The sequence below is a fragment of the Nestor notabilis genome, unplaced genomic scaffold (genome assembly GCF_000696875.1).
Source record: "Nestor notabilis isolate BGI_N333 unplaced genomic scaffold, ASM69687v1 scaffold4402, whole genome shotgun sequence".
NCBI lineage: Eukaryota > Metazoa > Chordata > Aves > Psittaciformes > Psittacidae > Nestor > Nestor notabilis.
In genome coordinates, this window is record NW_009916839.1 from 4,782 (window position 1) to 23,996 (window position 19,215).

The window sequence follows — 19,215 nt, forward strand, 5'->3', positions numbered from 1 at the left end:
GGTAATTATCTTTCAGGGTGCTCTGTTTAAGGCTATATTAACCTTCTCTTGGGTAAAGTAACATTCTTAAAAAGTGTGTATGTGTGTATAAGCAGTCTATATACACACTTTAAATACGTAGTTTAAAAAACCACCAATTCTAAGTGTCAGTGTATGCTAAATAAGTTGGTTTCTTCTACATGTTCTGCATTCACAGTACTTTAAAATATTACTCTAACCTAAACAAACAAACAAATAAAAAAAAGCAGTAGCAAGTTAATAGAGCTGAGTGTCCGGCATTATTTTTAACTACACTCTACCTTTAAAACTTGAACTTGACCTTCAGTAGTTATGTCCTTCAAAAGGCTACAAAATGACTGGCATAAGCCTGCTGCATACATCTGAAATTAAATGAAAAAGAAGGTATTACGCAAACATATTTTATATCTATATATATTTTTCAAAACTCAACATATCAGGGATTACATATATCCAAAGACTCAGCTTTTCTTCAAAGATCATATTTACTAAAATGCTCTTTCTTTCCTGAACTAATTAAAATTTAATATCAGCATTTTGTTGGGTTTTAACATTGCAGGGTTTTTTTAAATTATCAATCTCAATGAAATTTCTAATGAAGAAGGTGTGAGAAAAAGGCATATCATCTCTAGTTCTGTTCCTGCTAGAATTCATGATGATCATTTTAATTTGACAGGAGTAACTACTACTGCTCCGCATAGAACCTTTTCAGGTACCAAAGTACTAAATCAATTGGCAAAACATTAATTCAAAATAATAATCTTTCTCAAATTGATTTGAGTGTCCACCGTTTGCCATAAGGATCTAACATTAGAACAATATGCTTACATACACACAAGAGTATCAGTGTTTCTGCGCATTATGTTTTCCAACATGAGAGAAAAAACAGTTTGCCAGTACAGAACTAAGATGCTAATATGAATCTTTATATAATGGTAACATACCTGTAAAAATTCTGATGATGATAAGAAAATATAAGCATTGATGATCTTAAAGCAATTTTTGAGGTTTTCTGAACTCAGCTCTGGAAAAAAAGAAATCACAGTTCAGAAGCTCATCACCACACTGAAGTACAACTAAAACAATTCACTTCTTGAAGTCTTTGTCCTCACACAGCTTTTAAGTGCCAGATGCCTACAAACAGAAAAAAGTTATCTTAGATTCAGTACTATTCAGGTTCTGTCTCCCTGCCAGCCACAATTACAAAAGAAGGATGGTAACAGCTCTCATGTTCTCAAATCGAAGTACAAGAAATCCTATGATCAATGCTAAAAAAAAAAAAAAGAAAAAAAAAGAAAAAAGTTTTGGATATGACAGTGGGCTAAGAAGATATTAAAGACAAAACAAATGAAACACATACTTAAAGAGAGCTGCAATTACTGACAAATGATCTCTCTCACATTTCAATCAGTAAATACTGAGTAGAAAGAGTGAAATAAAGATTGCAGTTCTGCTCTTCTGACTCAGGTGGCATATCAAACAGCACTGAGCTTTTGGACAAACACGCTGAACTTTAGGCCATACCTTGAGTATTTCAGTAAGGAAAGCATAACCATTTAAGAGACAGGAGATGGTGTACAACAGCAGTTCAAAGAGAAAAAAAGACATATCCTCAGGCAGTACCTGTAAGACTGTTAAAAAAAAAAAATCACCCAGAACATCTATAAACACAATTCATTGCTAAACAAAAGGTTTCAAATTTTCACATGGTGGTTGATACTAGTGCAGAAAGCCAACAGCCCTTACTGATGAGAACAAAAGAGAAGATCAAAAAAAAACCTCAAAAGGGCTTGCTAAATTTTCTTAAAGCCAGTTTGGGAGGCAGACTATTCTTAGTAAAGTAAGCAGACTTCTCCCCCAGCTTTAATCAATATTCCAGTAAAATCACCATGGAGAGCTAGGAGGAAAATACTTTTACGTAAGTTTTAAATAAAATTCCTTACCAGATTAAACTAACACCAGCAGCTGGCTAAGAAGTGGTATATCATCCATAGCTTACATTAACACAGCCTGTATGGAAGTTTGGCTTACACGTAGTGACACTTATATAGAAAAACTTCCACATAAAGTATTACATGACAGAAACTATGGCTGGTTTTCCATTACAGTATCTGAAAAGTTCTGGTAAGTTTTAGCAGTTTCTCTTCTTTCCCCTCTCATTAGAAAGAAAACTAATGCTCCTGCTATCCAACCATCGGACAGCTTTGAAAGCATTGAGTACTTTTCACACCTCAGTGCTTGGACAGGACATGTCTTGTTATCAGTTATTTTGAATATTTACATATCTTGACTCAAAAAGAGATTATTTTTCACCTACCCATCCAAAATCCTCATCAAAAGATTCCAATGCTTCTCTAAATTAGCTTTAAAAGCATATTACTAATATTATATGTTTCTTGAAGTTACTGCGTTCTCCAAAGAGGTATTTGGGTTTGTTTGGTTTTAAGTTTCAGACATTGAATCAGTAGACAAATCGTAAAGACATGGTCATATAAACATAAACTGCTTTCCATTCTGTGATTCTGTAATAACCAATACAAAGGTAAAAGTATGAGTAGCAAAATTGCAAGAAGTTAGTTCAAGTCAGAAGGAGAAAACAGGTAAGATAAATATTATAGAACTGTACTACTTGCTCTAGCAACATCATACATCAGTTTTCATTTTTCAGGACAAGGAACATTCTCTTGACATTTCCCTCCCTCCCTCCCCCCACACCAAAAGGAGAGCACCACTATTCTCCAAGATTCATTTATAAAACAAGGAAATTGTCACGAGTGTAGAATAATCCTGAATATCTCCACCTTTTGTTAGAAGAATATGCTGAAGATTTTCATTCACAGTCATCTCTACCCTGGAAAGTATCACATAAAGACTAGGGAGGACTGAGTAGGGAGAAAATAGCAGTAGGAAATGTAAACAAGTCACAAATACAGAGAACTTTGAAACTTAACTCAAGCAGACTGGCAGTGTGACAGCACTATGAAAATGACAACCATTCCTATGGTGCAAAGCTTCCTGCAGCAGATACTATCTACTAACACAGAACAAGAAGGAAGAAGGGTATGTGTGTAGATATGAATGAAGACAAATAGTATTTGGCAGCTACAGAACCTACCTCTGGAATTAAATAATAAAACCAGTACAGAACACTACTTTCCAGAGCAGTTTTGTCATTAGAAATCTAGTATACACAGAGAAATAACAGAAGGCATCATCTTGCATCTACCCACCATGATGTACAATGACCTATAATCAGAATAAAGTATTAAGTACTGAAAACAACAATTAATTATAAAGCCAACTTCTGAAATTTTATGAACACATGCCTCTAAAAAAATTAATCAATTTGCTATATTAGCTCCACAATGTACAAAAGCACAGCTGAAGATTTAATTAAATAAAACCATATTTAGATAATAAAATTAAAATACGAAATTTTTTATGCTCCCTTTAATTGCAAAGCAAAAGCACCCCAAATACCGTATTTCCTAAGCACGAAGTCTTAATTCTCCTTACTAAGTTTCTATACTGTCAACAACTTAGGCAAAACTAGTGCTTCTAATTTTACTGCTGCTTGACCAATACATTTAGAGACATATTTAGGTAGTTATTAACTGAACAACGGGAAAAGCTAATAATGGAAGCTTTGCTGTCTTTGTAGCAGAACAGGCAAGTATTTCATATAATCAACATCACCAAAATTCAGCAAATTTGGTGTTAAAATTTCAGGAACTTCTGAAAAAGAAAAAAAAAGAAAAAAAAAGGAAACAAAACCAAAATAAAAATTAAAAAAAAAAAAGAGGAAACAAAACCAAGAACCAAAAACCAACCAACCAAAAAAACCCAAAATACCCCCCCCCAAAAAAAACCCAAATAACAGAACAAAAAAAAAAAAAAAAAAAACCACTCTGAAATTATAAACTTACGTTTTTCTTATCTTTTGGGTATAAAGCAGCTTCAATTTATTAAAAAGTATCTAGGCTGAATAGATAATAAATGCTAAAGATGGTGTGAAAGTCAAACAATAAAAACCAGTAATAGTTACAATTTTGCAAGCTCCCTTAGTTTTTGTACCCACAGCAGCAATACTTAACCTGAACAACATGAAGCAGCATGAACAACAAGACAAGCAGTAGGGGGAAAAAAAAAAAAAATCAAAGAAATTTTATTTGTAATAGACATACCAAGAAGGGCAGACATGTTCTGAAATATTCTCAGGAGCTCAGGTGTAAGACATGGACTATTCTCCAATGTCACTAACCTAAGAAGAGATTAAGCAAAACATTTAGACCTTCTATCAATAACACTGAGCAATCATTTTAACAGAAGTAAAACACTAACTTTAAGTAATCATGTATATGATCCTTAAATAATATGTAACAATTACTCCAAATGTATTTCAAGTGAACACTTGTTTTGTGTTCAGCCACCAAATAGCTTGAGATCTGGAAGATAACTTCTACATTTTAACCTTGTAAACTCACCATCTCTTCCAGCAACCAGCTCTGAGAATCACTGGGTCATTATGCTCCCAAAGTAAAGCACATCAAACTGATAGTTTAGCATTAGTGAGCCTAGACTTTTCGTCTTGCTGTTCATTATCACAACAGAACAGTATCTTCACTATCAACTGCCTGAAAATGGATTAACCTATTCAGTTATTTTTAATTATTTGTTTTATTAACTTCCTAATCGCATCTCTTCTGAGAATAGGTATGATATAGATGATGTCATGGTAACACCACCACATAAATTCCTAATACAGTCAAAGCTTTTTTATTTTTTTTTCTTCTAAGAATAGAAAATAACTTTTTAAAAATAAGAAACTGATAAGGAACATTCTTACCACAACTCTAAACCATCTTCCAGAAGATAGACATGTGGAGGCTGAGTAACATCAGTACTGAGCTGAATAACTGGAAGTAGAAAAGGATAGAGATTTTTGCTGTCTGCTCCGAGTCCCTGTAAGGTAAAGAAAAATGTCAAAAACCTCAACTCAAGCATTTAAAAAAATAGCACTGAAAAAGATCTGTGCTGCTGTTGTATACACGTACTGTAAACATTCATTCAAGGAATCAGAGGTTCAACTTAAATCCATTTCATACAACAACAGTCTGATACTCCTGCTCTTACACTCAACATGTCTTGAGAAAATTATGCTGGTTTTTTGAAAACAAACAGCTTATGAATGGTATGGGGAAAAAAAAGTGATAAACAATGCACATCCATAAAAACATACCCCGGTCTTTCTCTTCAGCAAGGTCACAGCTAAATTACTAGATGCAAAATAAAATATTTTAAATATCAAGAAAAGAATTACTCTTTGGACCATACAACATAGTAAATCTTTCCACATATTCTAAGAACCAGGAGAAGGGTTTGTTTTCATTGCTACTAAACAGTTCACAGACTGATGACAGTGATTTATCAATCCAAGAGCTGTACACAAAGACGTTTTCCCAAGAATGAAGAGTATAGAATTCTTTTCAGCAATCATTCAATAAGAAAACCCAATTTTTAAAAATAACTATTGTCAAAACTAATCATAAATTAAAAATAACCCTTATTTTGTTATGACTACTTAAGTGAACTGAAGTTAGTTGAATGCTACTTTTGTATGGTTACTATACTGGGAAAGTATTAAGTTTAAAATTATTTGATGTTTTTAAGTTAAGGTTTATTTAAGGATTTACTTATTTAAACAATCTTGTCTTACAAGAAAAAAAGAGTCTTCCATAATTTGTCTGATCTCTTTGTGCCCAACTGCATTTCTGGATTCCACAGTGGCCAGTAAGAAAAGTTCTACATTTGTTCACTGTGAAAATGTATTTTCTCTTCATTTGAACTAACTCAGCTTTCAAAAGAACGCTAATTACTCTTACAGTTGTAATGTCCAGTCATTCCCCTTTCATGTTTTCTCCACTGTTAAACTCTGAAATACTATCCACTTAGTCATGTGTTTCATAGAATGGTTTGGGTTGGAAGGGACCTTAAAAATTATCTAGATCCAAACCCCTGCCATGAGCAGGGACACCTTCCACTAGACCAGGTTACTCAAAACCCCATCCAGCCTGGCCTTGAACACTGCCAGGGATGGGGCAGCCACAGCTTCTCTGGGCAACCTGTTCCAGTCATCACTATCCTCACTGTGAAGAATTTCTTCCTAATTGTCCAATCTAAATCTACCTTCTTTCAGCTTGAAGCTATTCCCCCTGTTTTGTCACTAAATGCCCTTGTAAAAAGTCCTGCTCCAGATTTCTTGTAAGCTCCCTTTAGGTACCGGAAGGCTGCTATGAAGTCTCCAGAGAGCCTCCTCTTCTCCAGACTGAACAAGCCCAACTCTATCAGCCTGTCTACATCTACATATCTTTTAAATTTATCTAGGGATGGTGACACAAACACTTCCCTGAGTAGCTTGTTCCAATGCTTGACAAACATTTTGGTGAAGAAATCTTTCCTAATATCCAATCTAAACCTTCCCAGCGCAACTTGAAACAGTTTCCTCTCATCCTATCACTTGCTCCTTGGGTAAAGAGACCAATCGCCACCTTACTACAATCTCCTTTCACGTAGCTGTAAAAAGCTGTAAGGTCCCCCTGAGCCTCCTTCTCTCCAGGCTATACAACTGCAGCTCCCTCACCTATTTCTCACAAGACTTGTACTCCAGACCCTTCACCACCTTTATTGCTCTTCTGTGGACATGCTCTAGCATCTCAATGCCTGCTGGAAACTGAACACAGGATTCAAGGTGCAGCCTCAGCAGTGACCAGTACAGGGGGATGATCACTTCCTTGGCCCTGCTGCCACACTGGTGCTGATACAGGCCAGGATGCCACTGGCCTTTTTGGCAGTCTGGTTCACAAGCTGGATCATTTTCAGCTGGCTGTTAACCAACACACCCAGATCCTTTTCCACTGGGCAGGTTTCCAGCCACTCTTCCCCAAGCCTGTAGCATTGCATGGGTTGATGTGACCCAAGTGCAGGATCTGGCACTGAGCCTTGTTGAACCTCATACACTTGGCCACGGCCCATCAGAAGAGTACATCCACCCAAGCCAATTTCAAGAACTCTTAAGATACTAGCTAAAGAAACTTAACTAAACACACAGCTGTGAGCAAATGAACCTAATGTTGATAAATGTAAGCAATATATTTTGGAAAGGAAAAAAGTTTCCTACAACACACCAAAAAAAGTATCTACAGAAGTCTACAGACAAACAATGGTCTGAGAAGCACTATGTTCACCTCTATTTGCAGTATTACTGTCACTTATTGTACTTGGAAGCCACAGTCACAAACAAAGGTGAGGTGACAGTCCCTGGCTCAAAGACATTTTAATAGTCCTGACCATTCGGTTTTAACGTGGACGTGAAAAAGCAGATATTCAAGTATAGCTGAAAAGGAAATCATGAGCACAGATAATTCTCGAAAGAAGAAAAAGAATATAAAAAAATCAAAGACTAAAATATAACTAACAGGATGTGATACAAATCCAGTACTTAGCAAAGCAGGCACCTCAGAGCTGCTAGTATCTCTGTTTCATATAACATGTGAACAAAGCAGAAAAGAACAGCAGAGAAGCCAGGAATTTAAGAAGGGATAAAATATTTTTTTCCTCATATACTACATAAAAAAGTTGCAGATGTAGTTGCAAAAGGACACAAAAGCTATTAGAGGTTATGCAGTAGGAAGGTAATGGTAAAAATGGTAACAATAAAAGGCTTGGAATTATAAATAAACAAAATGAATCACAATGAGTCAATGCCAACACCACCCTTGAAGGACTTTAAACCGAACAGTTACGAGTTAAACAAGAAACATTTGATGCAAATTTAAAGAGCTGGCAAAGCGAAACTTGTTGTGGTGGCCCATATCTTATCCTATGATTTTAAAACGGCTCATCTTCACAGGAAGTTTACAACCAAAATAGAAAACTCAATGCCCCTGGGAGCTGAATGGAAAGCAACAGGGAAGCAGATGTGCCTACGCTGCAGATTCAAGTCTAGACTATATGCAATGACTGTAAGAAAAGACAGACAATCCTAATGTCAGCTGGGAAACAAAGGAAGCCAGAACAAGCTTTTTCACATAGACTATAATGTCACCAAAGCTGGCTCGGTTTCAAGATTAAAGAACAAAAACCTTCCAGAACACAAGCAAATCTGCTTAAAGAACTGCTTTTACTTAACAAACCACAGGAAGAAAAAAAAAAAAAAAAAAAAGTTAAGTGCTTAGTATTAGCCACCTTTACTTCCATTATTAGAGAACCATGTCTTGCAGAGTCATGTAAGGCTGAAAAGAATTTAGAAATAGCCTATAAAACTAAATTATACCTTAATTTTACCTACATATATATACACACACAGAGAACATGTAGAGAAGTCTGAGAAAGAACTGTGGGAGGTACTGACTGCACTTACGTGATTCTGACCCCTTACCTGGACAAGATGGATTAGGGTAGTTAGAATGGCACATCGCAGCATATTGTGCTCCTCACTCTGTTTCCAAAGGAGCGGTAAATACTGAACCAAGCATCCTACATATGGTCGTATCTGAAGTTCAGAACACAAATTTGTTTCTCAATGTGTGAACAAGGCCATTAATTTATCCCAAGCACAATTTCTGAAATATTTCAGAGCTGCTTTTGTCACTGTGCAAATACAGAGTTTGCTTTAATTTATTCCTCTTTCCTCTTCCTAAAACACTGTATTCAATACTCTGACTGAAGGAACTTCTGATTGCACAGTAGTTTGATAAGAGCATACTTATAGTAACATTTGTGGATGGCAATCAGGCTTAAGTAGCACAAACAGAGCACAAAAAAATACTTAATTTGATAAACAGAAATATTTTCATATTAAGATATTCTTTACTTAGACAGGATTCTAACATAATGGCATCCTTTAAGACCAGAAAAAGCCTCAGTAACACAGAAAAAAGCGCTAAACAACCTCTGAAGTTATCCATCTTTTAAGCAGGGGCTGGACTACATAACGTCCAGAGGTTGGTCCCAACATAAATTTCTTCTATGATGCTCTACAATACTAAAAGGTTAACCTATTTGTCTTCTAAAGTATTTAATTAGGAATTAACCAAAACAGACTCAAAGGCGCTTTCCCAAATAGTTTTTTAATGCTGCTTATCTAGTTGATCTAAAATCCAGAGAAATCTGCTGTCATGTTGACTTTTCCTGCAAGGGACAATTAGGAAAGCTTGATTTGGCTCTCAGACAGGACTACTTGTGGAAAGAGGAGATAGATAAGCTCAAAACCATGCATAATGTCTGTCCTTAATGCACAAATACTGAAAGAAAAGCAAAAGAAAAAAAAAGTAGAGACAAAAGCAGTCAGCAATTCGTTTCTTAATTCTGTAAAAACATCCTCAATTTCTTTACATATAAGCTGAAGAATATACTTTAAGACAGAAGTACTGAAAAATCCATAACGTGGACTTGAAAATTTTAATGCAGTTAAGGAGAGTGCTGTATCGACAACCATGATCACTATCAGATAGATTACAAATTAAACTGCACAGTCTCTAGGAGCGCAAAGCATTTTGTCTTCCAAAATGCCTCTTCTAATATGTAAAATCTAATAAAATACTAGTTCAGATGTAAGATGAGACAATTAGAATTATAACCAAAAAAAGAAAACTGCAGGAAATGCAGTAAGCAGTTAAGTCTTTCTGTATTCTCAAATGTGTCAATACAAAAAAATATATCGTAAATAAAGCAGTAACTGAGCAAGAACATTTTATACAAAAGATAAATGAGAACTGAAAGTGAAAAGAGAACCAAATAATGCAAACACTGCAGCCACCTACAGTAACAATAACCAGTTTGTTAACTGATGCCATTTTCCTACTATTTTGGTGTAAATCCTCCCCTATGTTGTTAGTACAAAGTGAGCACTGAAATCTATAAAAAGATACCTGCATGTTGACTCTTTCAATCACACACGACAGAACATGAAGAACATGCATTTTGGTGTCACACTCTGTTACTTCCTGAAGTAGTTGAAAGAGCAGTGTAAACATGGATTCCAGATACTAAAAGCAAAATAAACAGCTACAGATTAGACCATCAAAAATAAAATTGTACACTTACAACTCTAAGACATCTATGATCTTTGAAAGATACTTACAGAGTGTGCAAAATGTTACTGTCTTATCCAAACAAGATAAAAAAATTCAAATACAGTTTTACATAACAGTTCAAATGTGATCAGTTTTAACATATATCACTCATGTTTTGATAAGCGTAAACATGACTTCACAGATAAAATACTATAAAGCTGAAGGCCATCTCTCCAGAAGGAGCACTTTGTTAGGGTCAAAGCAAGGTACAGTCTTTAAGCTTTTGGGTCCGTAGATAAAATTCATACATTGAACTGTAAAAGAAATCTTAAAAAAATTCCATGTTTACTGCACAGATGCACATTTTTGATTTGTTTGTTCTCAAGAGAGTTGCAATTAACATGGAAGTCAATCAAATTAGAAGAAAAAGCACCTGCTAAATTTGAGTGATCAAAATAAGTCTTTATTTACAGCTAACATTTCATTGTTTAACGACATCAGTAATGACCACTGAAAGGACACAAATATAAGAGAACAGGAAAAGTCTGTATTTTTAAGGTGCTGTTTTAACCACACACTTATAATTAATATTTGTGTGAAACAGCAGGTCAGAAAGTAATCTGTGAAACAGCTAAACTGGCAAGTCACACTGGTGTTGAGACATATTTGTTAAAGACAGCATTCATACTGTCTTAACATGACGAAACTTAGTATCTGGTAACATATAGTATATGTAGTATTGAACACAATCCTAGGAAGCTGTAATAGTCATAATACTAAAAAGTTTAAATTGTCTGTCTGTATATCGCACATTAGCAACCTTAACAGCAGCAATATGAGTCTTTACATGTTTTGGTATACGAAGAGAAAAAAACCTAAACCAAACCCCAAAACATACACACACACAGAGATTACTAAATAGTTTGGTTTAAAATGAAACTGGAAAACATTTATCTATATGTTTATAGACTATACCTACATAAAGGCTCTTACCGGTAAGAACTGGTCAGTTCTGAACTCAAAGTCATCGACAGGTAAAAAACCATTAAGGACAAATAATACAGATTGCAGATGGATATGAGACTCAAATAAGCAAATATTCCATGGATAAACAAAAAATATGATGTGAAGAATTTGGTAGTAAGTTTAAATTATTTATTTTCCAGTAACTCTGAATGAGGAGCTAATCAAACATCTTTGCCAACAAAAGGATATTTAACTTCAGTGTTGTAGCTGTCTCGATACGGACCTGAAAGACAGAAGTCAATAAGCATCATACATACGTCCATTAAACATTTTGATTATTAACATAATGTCTGACAGTATCAAATCGGTTACTATTTTGTCAACTGAATCATTCTATGTGCTCTTGCATCCTCTAGGAAATGTAGTTAGTTCAACACAAATATTTTCACCTGCTTTCATTTCAGTATCCTTTACATTTTATTTGACCTTGCTAAAGTAGTACCATGTGGAGAAACGACTCAGGAAAAACCTTGAAGAAAGAATTAAACAAGAAGATATCTAGGCTGTGATGAAAACTGCAATAGAGAAGGAGTTTAACTTGCGATCGCTGTCACTCAAAAGGCACAGAATCACATACACTCAGTAAGTGAGCATGTTCTTTCTTCTGGGATATTCAGTGAACATTAACTGAAAACAGCCACATAACACAGAAACAGATCCTGTCTGGATCTGTCTGGATTAAGCTGTCTAGAATCACAGAAATAACACGACTGCCAATTACTAATACTCAACTAACAAACTAGCTAGGTTTCTTGATCTGTTTTTTGGCTCATTGGTCTCTCTGTTTCTTTTGCTTTTATTTTTAAACAATCATGAAACCAGTTTCTCATTTCAATCTCATTCACTGGTAAACTGAAATTGTAGCTTAAAACCCCAGAATTGTATTCAACCAGCTTAGCAACCAATGACAAATATTCTGCTAGCAGATAACTATGTTTATGCTTAAGTAATACTGTATGCTGCAGAAACTGCTCACGGAACAACCCTGTTTTATCTACACAGTGTTCATTTGTTTCTCAATTATTTATCTCAAGACATTTCACAACTTTCTTATTAAAAAACCCAGACTTGCTATAGCTATTCAAAAGTATAATCTAAAACATTACTTATTTATACTTACCACTAAGTCCTGGTCTTGAAGTAAGTTACAAATTGTCTCATACAACACAGGCCTCAAGTCTGATTTGAATTTTACAGAAATCCACTGTCCAATCAGCCAAATTACTCGTCGGCGTATTGGCTTATATCTTTAAAAAGTAGGAAAAATAGTACTCATTATACCTGCTGTTCTACAACATTTCAATGAAAAAGAAATATAAAAGAACATTGTTCCCCAAAACAATTATTAGAATATTTAGTTTGAAAGACCAGCTTTGGAACTTTAGCACATAAATCTTTCAAAATTCTTCACTAGAAGGCTCAGGAAACACCAACTTAATTGGAGAAAGGATAGCTGTCAACCCAAATGGCTGAATCTTGAAGGCCTCACTAGAGATAGTTCATTCTGCACATAGCACAACAATAAAAGAAACTAATCTGCTAACTACTGCCATCATGGAGTCTACTGCTTTCACCACAGTTTCCAGCTATTTCCTTGACATTCCTTTTATACTCAAAATTTCATGTCAGATACCATTGAAAAATGCAAACTTAAGTACTGCATTACTTATGTCATCAGTCTAAAACTAATCTAAGAACTGGCATTACCTAATCTTGCAACGCTGCTGCAACAAGGGCACAAATCAATCAACTTTAGAGTCAAATGGAAAAAGTAAGAATCAGAACAAGTTGAACTGCCTAATATAATGATTGAGAAAAGCATTCTGCAGAGCTGCTGTTTTTCTCCACCAATTATAAAAGATTATCAGGAAGAGTAGTTCAGATTTTAATGGTTAACTTGCAGATACAGATACAGTTAGGGAAGATTAACCCTATTCACAGAATTTTACCTAACGAATTCTTTTCCCTTGTTATTTATCCTAAAAGTATTTTTTCATGGCTACCTTGTAAGCCATCAAGACCACAATTTAAACTGAAGTTACTAAGGCTTCTTTACATTTTATTAAGTGTGATTTATTAAACATTCCCATAATTAACAAAGCACATCTTCAGAGAACATGAAAGTTGTGGAAGTAGCATGTACACACCAGTTCATTAGACTGGACCACAAAGCTAATAAGGAATAACTTTTCAGTGTTGCTTGAGATTTATTAAGTGGCAGTGAAGCATGAACAACCCATGCTGAAGTATGACTTACACAAGACAATGCCTTACTAACATGTTCTCCTATTTATCCCAGAAGCTGTGACAGTATGTCTTGTACTTTTAGAATGCTCCTGCCTAATACTTATCCTTGTAAAAATCAGAATATTAAAAAACTGAGTTTTTTCTTGAGATTAGCATTAGATAGTTTTCAAGCCATTGTCACAGTTTTAAATGACACAATATGGTACATAACCATATGGTGAGAGCGAGGATTTTCAGCTCTGGTGATGCCTGCTGTATCTGAAGCAAGCGGTATCTTGTGATATCAAGTGTATCTGAAACAGGTGGTATCTGCCTTATCTGAACTGCATATGTATTCCTGAAGCTGTCATTAGACAGCATTCCATTCAAACTGCTAGCACCACCTCCCTTATTGCCATGGTGGTCTCCAATGGTGCTGTCAGCAGAAGCAGTTCAGGCAAACAAGGTTTCAAACTTCTGGACAATTTCTACTGCAAGTTACTGTTCCCCACAGGAATTCCACCCTGGGATATCACAAATGCCAACAAAATGGTTATATCAGGTGTTTTTCCAAGTGTAATTACAACTGTATCAACCAAGACTTTAGTCAGTTTTACATATGCTATATGGCCAGCGCATGCTACAGATACCACAGCAGCTTTATTCAAAGATTGGTGCTGGTGTAGCAAAACAACATATCAGATGATCGGATCAATCATATATGCAAGATCTCAAGTTCTCTCATTTTCCCTCCTCCTCTGACATTCAGCCTAACCATTAGAGTACTTGGCGACTGGCAGATAGCAATATGAAATTGAGATCATGCAAAAGAATTTAAAAAATACTAATAAGAATAAAAACATTAGGAAACAGCAGGTAAACAAATGTGGCAATTACTCTATGACTGAAGTAGGATTATACATCCAAAAGCAAATAATTTATTGAAAAGTATACTGTACTGAAAAAGAAGCATTTTACTATTTGTTAGTTTATGAGTATCTTCCACTCTACATGAAATTGAAGTGTTTATAACGGGCGCCTGGAAATAAAATGCTACTAGCAACTCATAATGGAAAATAATTCACAATTTATAGCTCCGAAGGGCATTAGCAAACCGACTAGTTTATATTCCAGGTGACAATTATGTCTGGGAAGATGTACTGCAAATGTAGATTAAAAAAAAAACAAAATTCTTCACAGGACATTAGGGTCACTGCTAATGACTCTGATGAGAAAAACAGGACATACTTATTCAGAGTCAAAGGCTGATTTGGAACTCATCTGATGAGGATTGGCAGACACAATAGAAGTCACTGTTCTTCTCCTGAGGGAAGAGTGACAGTTTGAGGAACAGCAAGGAGCACTGTCTTCTAGTCAGCTGTAGCCATGGACAGCTCAGTCTGTACTGAGATGCCAAAACTGATCTTTTAAAATACCCTGTAATATCTCCTAAACAATAAAATGGTACTCTTCTGAAGGCCATCCAAATGAAGGGGACCTTGGTGAGAATGAAAACCCACAGCAGATGGGCTGCTTTATGTAGAACCAGCTTGTAATCATTTACATTTTACAACACAACCCAAATACTTCCTTCCACGCTTTACTGCTGGCAAAATTAACTCAAGTGTGCTACAGAGGGCTTGTACTTAAACTGGGGGAGAATAAAGGGGAGAGGGAAGCAAAAGAAAAAAAAAAAAGAAAGGAGGAAAATCACTATTTTGGTTATGATTATTTCCACAGATCTCAGTTGGACTTTGCTGCATAAATGGCTGTGGGGTCTCATGAGGCCTAAATATCTTTGTTTCAATGAGCTGTTCTGAGAAAATTTAATTAACTCAAATATAAGCAAGCGGATAGACTTACAATATTTTTACAGAAGCCTAGATGCATCCACAACAGGGTAATTTAAACACAAACTGTCATGAACACTGTCATTCCTGTGACACTATCAGTTATCTATAGGTATTTTATATCTCAGCTCATTCAGCAGATATGCTTAAAAATAGAGTATTTTACAAGCCTGCAATTCTTGGACATTATTTATATCTTACCAGATTTGTATCAACAATTCACATGTAAATGATGGCATAAAGAAAACAAGGTGTTTACCTGTTATGAGAAACCTGTAGTTCTGCCAGTAGTTGATTTTTAAACCACTGATCAAAATCCACACTATCAAATAGTTCATAAGCAGCCAATCCAACCGCATTATACACTGGGGAAAAACAATAGTTATGCTTACCATCTGCTTAAATGTTTAAATTAAACCAAACAGAACACTTTTTATAACCTGAACATAATAAAGAATCAGAACTAAAGCATATCTTTCTGAGGAAAGATATAATCAGATCGCAGCGAAGGGAGCTCTGGAGGAACATTTAGTAAAAGAAATGTATTACAGAAGAAAATTCAGACACTTGAAAATAGTTAAAACTCGTAAGAACAATGAAGATCTTATTCTAACATCTAGAATGGTTCCACCAGCAGCTTTTTTTTTGGACACAAATATCTCCCAACTTGTAAAATGGACAAAGTATCTCCATGAAAGCACTGTAGCTCATTTATTTGCAGAGAGGAAAGGACAGACAGTAAGGGAGTTTGTCTGAGGCCTTGTTTCACAAAAAAGCTGAAAAAAAGCACCATATTTTTACATAAGCATTTCATAAAACTGAAGACTGACATCAAGTGATAGGAGAAATGGAATTTAGGTCCCATTTTCCAGATGTCTTTAAAAAAAATCTTGCAAATTTTTCATATAATTTTTAAGAAGTCAAGCACACACAGAAAAGCAGCTATGTTACGTCAAAGATAAAGTGTAATTTAATTTACCAGCATCTTTAATCAATATAGCATTGGTATCCTCCACATTAGCAGATCCTACAAGACAAAATAAGGAAAAAAGCTTAACTAAAACAAAGAACACAAGCAACTTTGCACTTACACACTTTAAATGTGCTGTGAATTAAAACTAATTCACTGGTTTTGTTTTATTTGCAAGTTCAGTTATTTCAGTTTTGATACTTTCTTCAGTGACTATACTAAAATCAAATCTCTTTCAGATCCTGTTTTTCACTGACTTCAGAGATGAACATTTTTAACAGCAACACGGAAATAAGTCCAAAACATGCATTCTAAATGAACAAACTCAAAACCTGAAGATTGCTGAAGAATGTTGACCACATATGGTACTGTTTATGACAGTCTTAGACATAGTTCCTATACACTTTATATACTAGTGCATGCATACTTACAACGTACAAGTAAAGATTTTCCAAAATTTTAAGAACTAGTGAATTCTTAATATCGTCTTTTATATTAACTCTCAGGTTGCAGACTTCCATAAATGGCTACTACTAGGGCCTTCAGGAGTGGGGAAAAATAAAAGTGTATGCATACCTTTTCCATGGAAGAATTAACTTCCATAATTCTTGGAAAACTAACTAACCTTCTACCATTCCCAGCAGCACAGTACAGCAAGCCATCCTGAAACTTACGTACACGAAGTATTTTGTAAAAAGATTCTATGAAGTTAGAAACTACTCTCAGAAAATGAGTACTTATCTCTACTTAATAGAATCTACTGATCCATTCTGGTAAGTTCAAACATAAAGTATTCTAAGTCAGGTAAGATGCAACCTGGGCAAACAACCTAGACTGAAATGACAGGGAAAACTAAGTGGCAACTACCACTAATTAAGTTTTATGGCCACAGTAAAACTTCGTTTGGGGATGAAGAATTATACAATAGAATTGGAAAAATACTTGAACTACTCAGCCTACGAAGACTTCAGTCTTCATACAGAAAACCTTTCAATTTTTTAAGCAGATTCTTCAGATTTGGAAAGTTCTCCTGACAATCTGGACAACAGCATGACTTGAACTTTCTCCTTTAAAGTTTTTTTCCCCAGGATATTTTCAGACATACCATAAACATTACCATAAACTACCCTGAAGCATTTGAACAGGAAGTTCCCAGGAAAAAACAACCTACAGACTTTATGAAGCTTGTTGACCATCCTCAAGAAAGCCTGAAACCTTCTGAGAGTAAAAATGCCCCAATCTTTGCCAGTCATCTAACCTATTTACGATGAAAGTTAAAGAATACTTAGGATTTCGTCTTCCTAGATAGACATGGCATTTTCCTTATGGTAGGTTTAGAAATAGTTTTAAAGTATTAACATGACCTTTCACAAATACAGAGTGTATAAAATTAGGTATCACAAGGTAAAATTGTTTAACAGTTGACAAAAGCAAGTGTAAAGAATGCCAGATTTTACAGTTCCTTTATTATTTAAATGACTTACCTTGTAGACTGTGAACCATTTCTAAAAGCACAGGGGCAAGAGTCTGGTTATATTCATGGAAAATATCAATAAAAAGAACTTCCGTGCATGGCTGAAAAATTAACAGATCTGCTTTAGAATCTATCACAACAAAGACAATTAACCTTTTAGCACAAAATGTATTTCAAGTGCTGAACAATTTAAAATGCAGTATAACGTAGGAAAATTAGTATTGTATGAATACCAGTCTTACTACTATATAGTATGCTTAACTTTTGGTAGTTTGTTGGCTGTATCTGTGTCAGCCAGTTCTATGGTAGAAGAACAATGGATCCGAGGATTGAAATAGCTTGTGCTGAGGACCCAGTGATCAGACTATATGTATGTCATGGTTTCGTTTTGGATTAGCTTTAGCTGAGACGTCTGGACAGAATACCCATTTGTGCTTGGAACACAACAGATGCACAGGTTTGGAGTTTTTAGTTTTAAAATGGAAGCAACCCAGCAAATAAACTTAGAGATCTCTATGTGAAGCAAACCACAGCAATGATAACTGGGAGATTCACTATAACAGCATACTTTTGATCTGGTATGAAATAAAATGCTAATATAGATGCAGCTGAAACTTTCTTCCTTCATCATGTCTACTAATAAGGTCATAAGTGGTAATACCAGTTACCAGTTTAAAGAAGAGACAACTTTCAGTGGGTTTAATCACTAGATACTAGACAACACAAATGCTGAAGCAAATCATCCTCCCTCCTAAATATGAAGTGCATAGTTTCCAGTGTATTTCTACATAATTAATTATTGATAAAGAAAAAAAGTTAATTTACAGTTAAGGAAATTTCATTAGAATTAGTAAAGATTTTTTTTTAAAGCACAACCTTAGCTTTCTACCAAGTATCGTCTCTCATTACAAGAATATTAAGAAATGCAGCAAGAAGCGTTGAAAGGTTTTCTTTCAAACTGAAATACTTACTCTGAGACTGTACTTCCATGAATCTCCTCCTGTCTCTTCTACAGCTATTATTTTACAAAAGAAAAAAAACAAACCATTATTTCAACTATGGTTCAAACAGACTTTATTATTTAAACATGTGCATATCACAGACTACTAAGAAATCTCTTGTTATGCAAACGATCTCTACAGGGCACATTCATGCAAGTAACAAGACTACCAAAAATAAAACAGCCAATAGTGCGATAAGCAATTTTTAGAGACAATGAGGGTATGCAACTCTTATACCATAACTAAATAAATTGCAACCAACTATACAACACATTTCTTACTGAAGCCTTCTGGATCCTCCTCCCACATGGTTAATTCTTCCTTTGAGTAGTGAGTGACTAATCTCCTACATATTTCCATTAATGTTGGGTATGTGAAAAACGCCGTCTTTATCTTATGTGCTTCAAGGGTTTCAGGACTGCTATCTGAAATAAAAATAGAAAATTCCAAATTACAATTAAATGGCTTAAAGATCAAACACTAGTCTATTAAAATTAGAAAGAGATCAATAGATAAGAAAGGGAAGAAAAACACCCAACAAAACAATACATTTTCATGTCAGACTTTAACAGACATT

General features: G+C 35.0%; 1 protein-coding gene across 1 annotated transcript in view; it reads right to left on the reverse strand.

The window, feature by feature from the left end:
- Positions 1 to 299: 299 nt before the first annotated feature.
- The window catches only part of LOC104399509 (importin-11), a gene marked incomplete at its 3' end in the record, with an annotated part of 44,602 nt that continues 25,686 nt past the window's right edge, over positions 300 to 19,215 (reverse strand). Inside the window, exons 10-23 of the mRNA XM_010024771.1 lie at positions 18,920 to 19,063; positions 18,609 to 18,652; positions 17,648 to 17,738; positions 16,173 to 16,220; positions 15,453 to 15,558; positions 12,238 to 12,364; positions 11,307 to 11,340; positions 11,085 to 11,122; positions 9,948 to 10,064; positions 8,456 to 8,569; positions 4,865 to 4,980; positions 4,203 to 4,279; positions 963 to 1,042; positions 300 to 380 (exon numbers count right to left, since the gene is read on the reverse strand). Of these exons, the coding sequence (XP_010023073.1) occupies positions 300 to 380; positions 963 to 1,042; positions 4,203 to 4,279; positions 4,865 to 4,980; positions 8,456 to 8,569; positions 9,948 to 10,064; positions 11,085 to 11,122; positions 11,307 to 11,340; positions 12,238 to 12,364; positions 15,453 to 15,558; positions 16,173 to 16,220; positions 17,648 to 17,738; positions 18,609 to 18,652; positions 18,920 to 19,063 (1,217 nt within the window). The remainder of the gene's footprint in view (positions 381 to 962; positions 1,043 to 4,202; positions 4,280 to 4,864; positions 4,981 to 8,455; positions 8,570 to 9,947; positions 10,065 to 11,084; positions 11,123 to 11,306; positions 11,341 to 12,237; positions 12,365 to 15,452; positions 15,559 to 16,172; positions 16,221 to 17,647; positions 17,739 to 18,608; positions 18,653 to 18,919; positions 19,064 to 19,215) is intronic.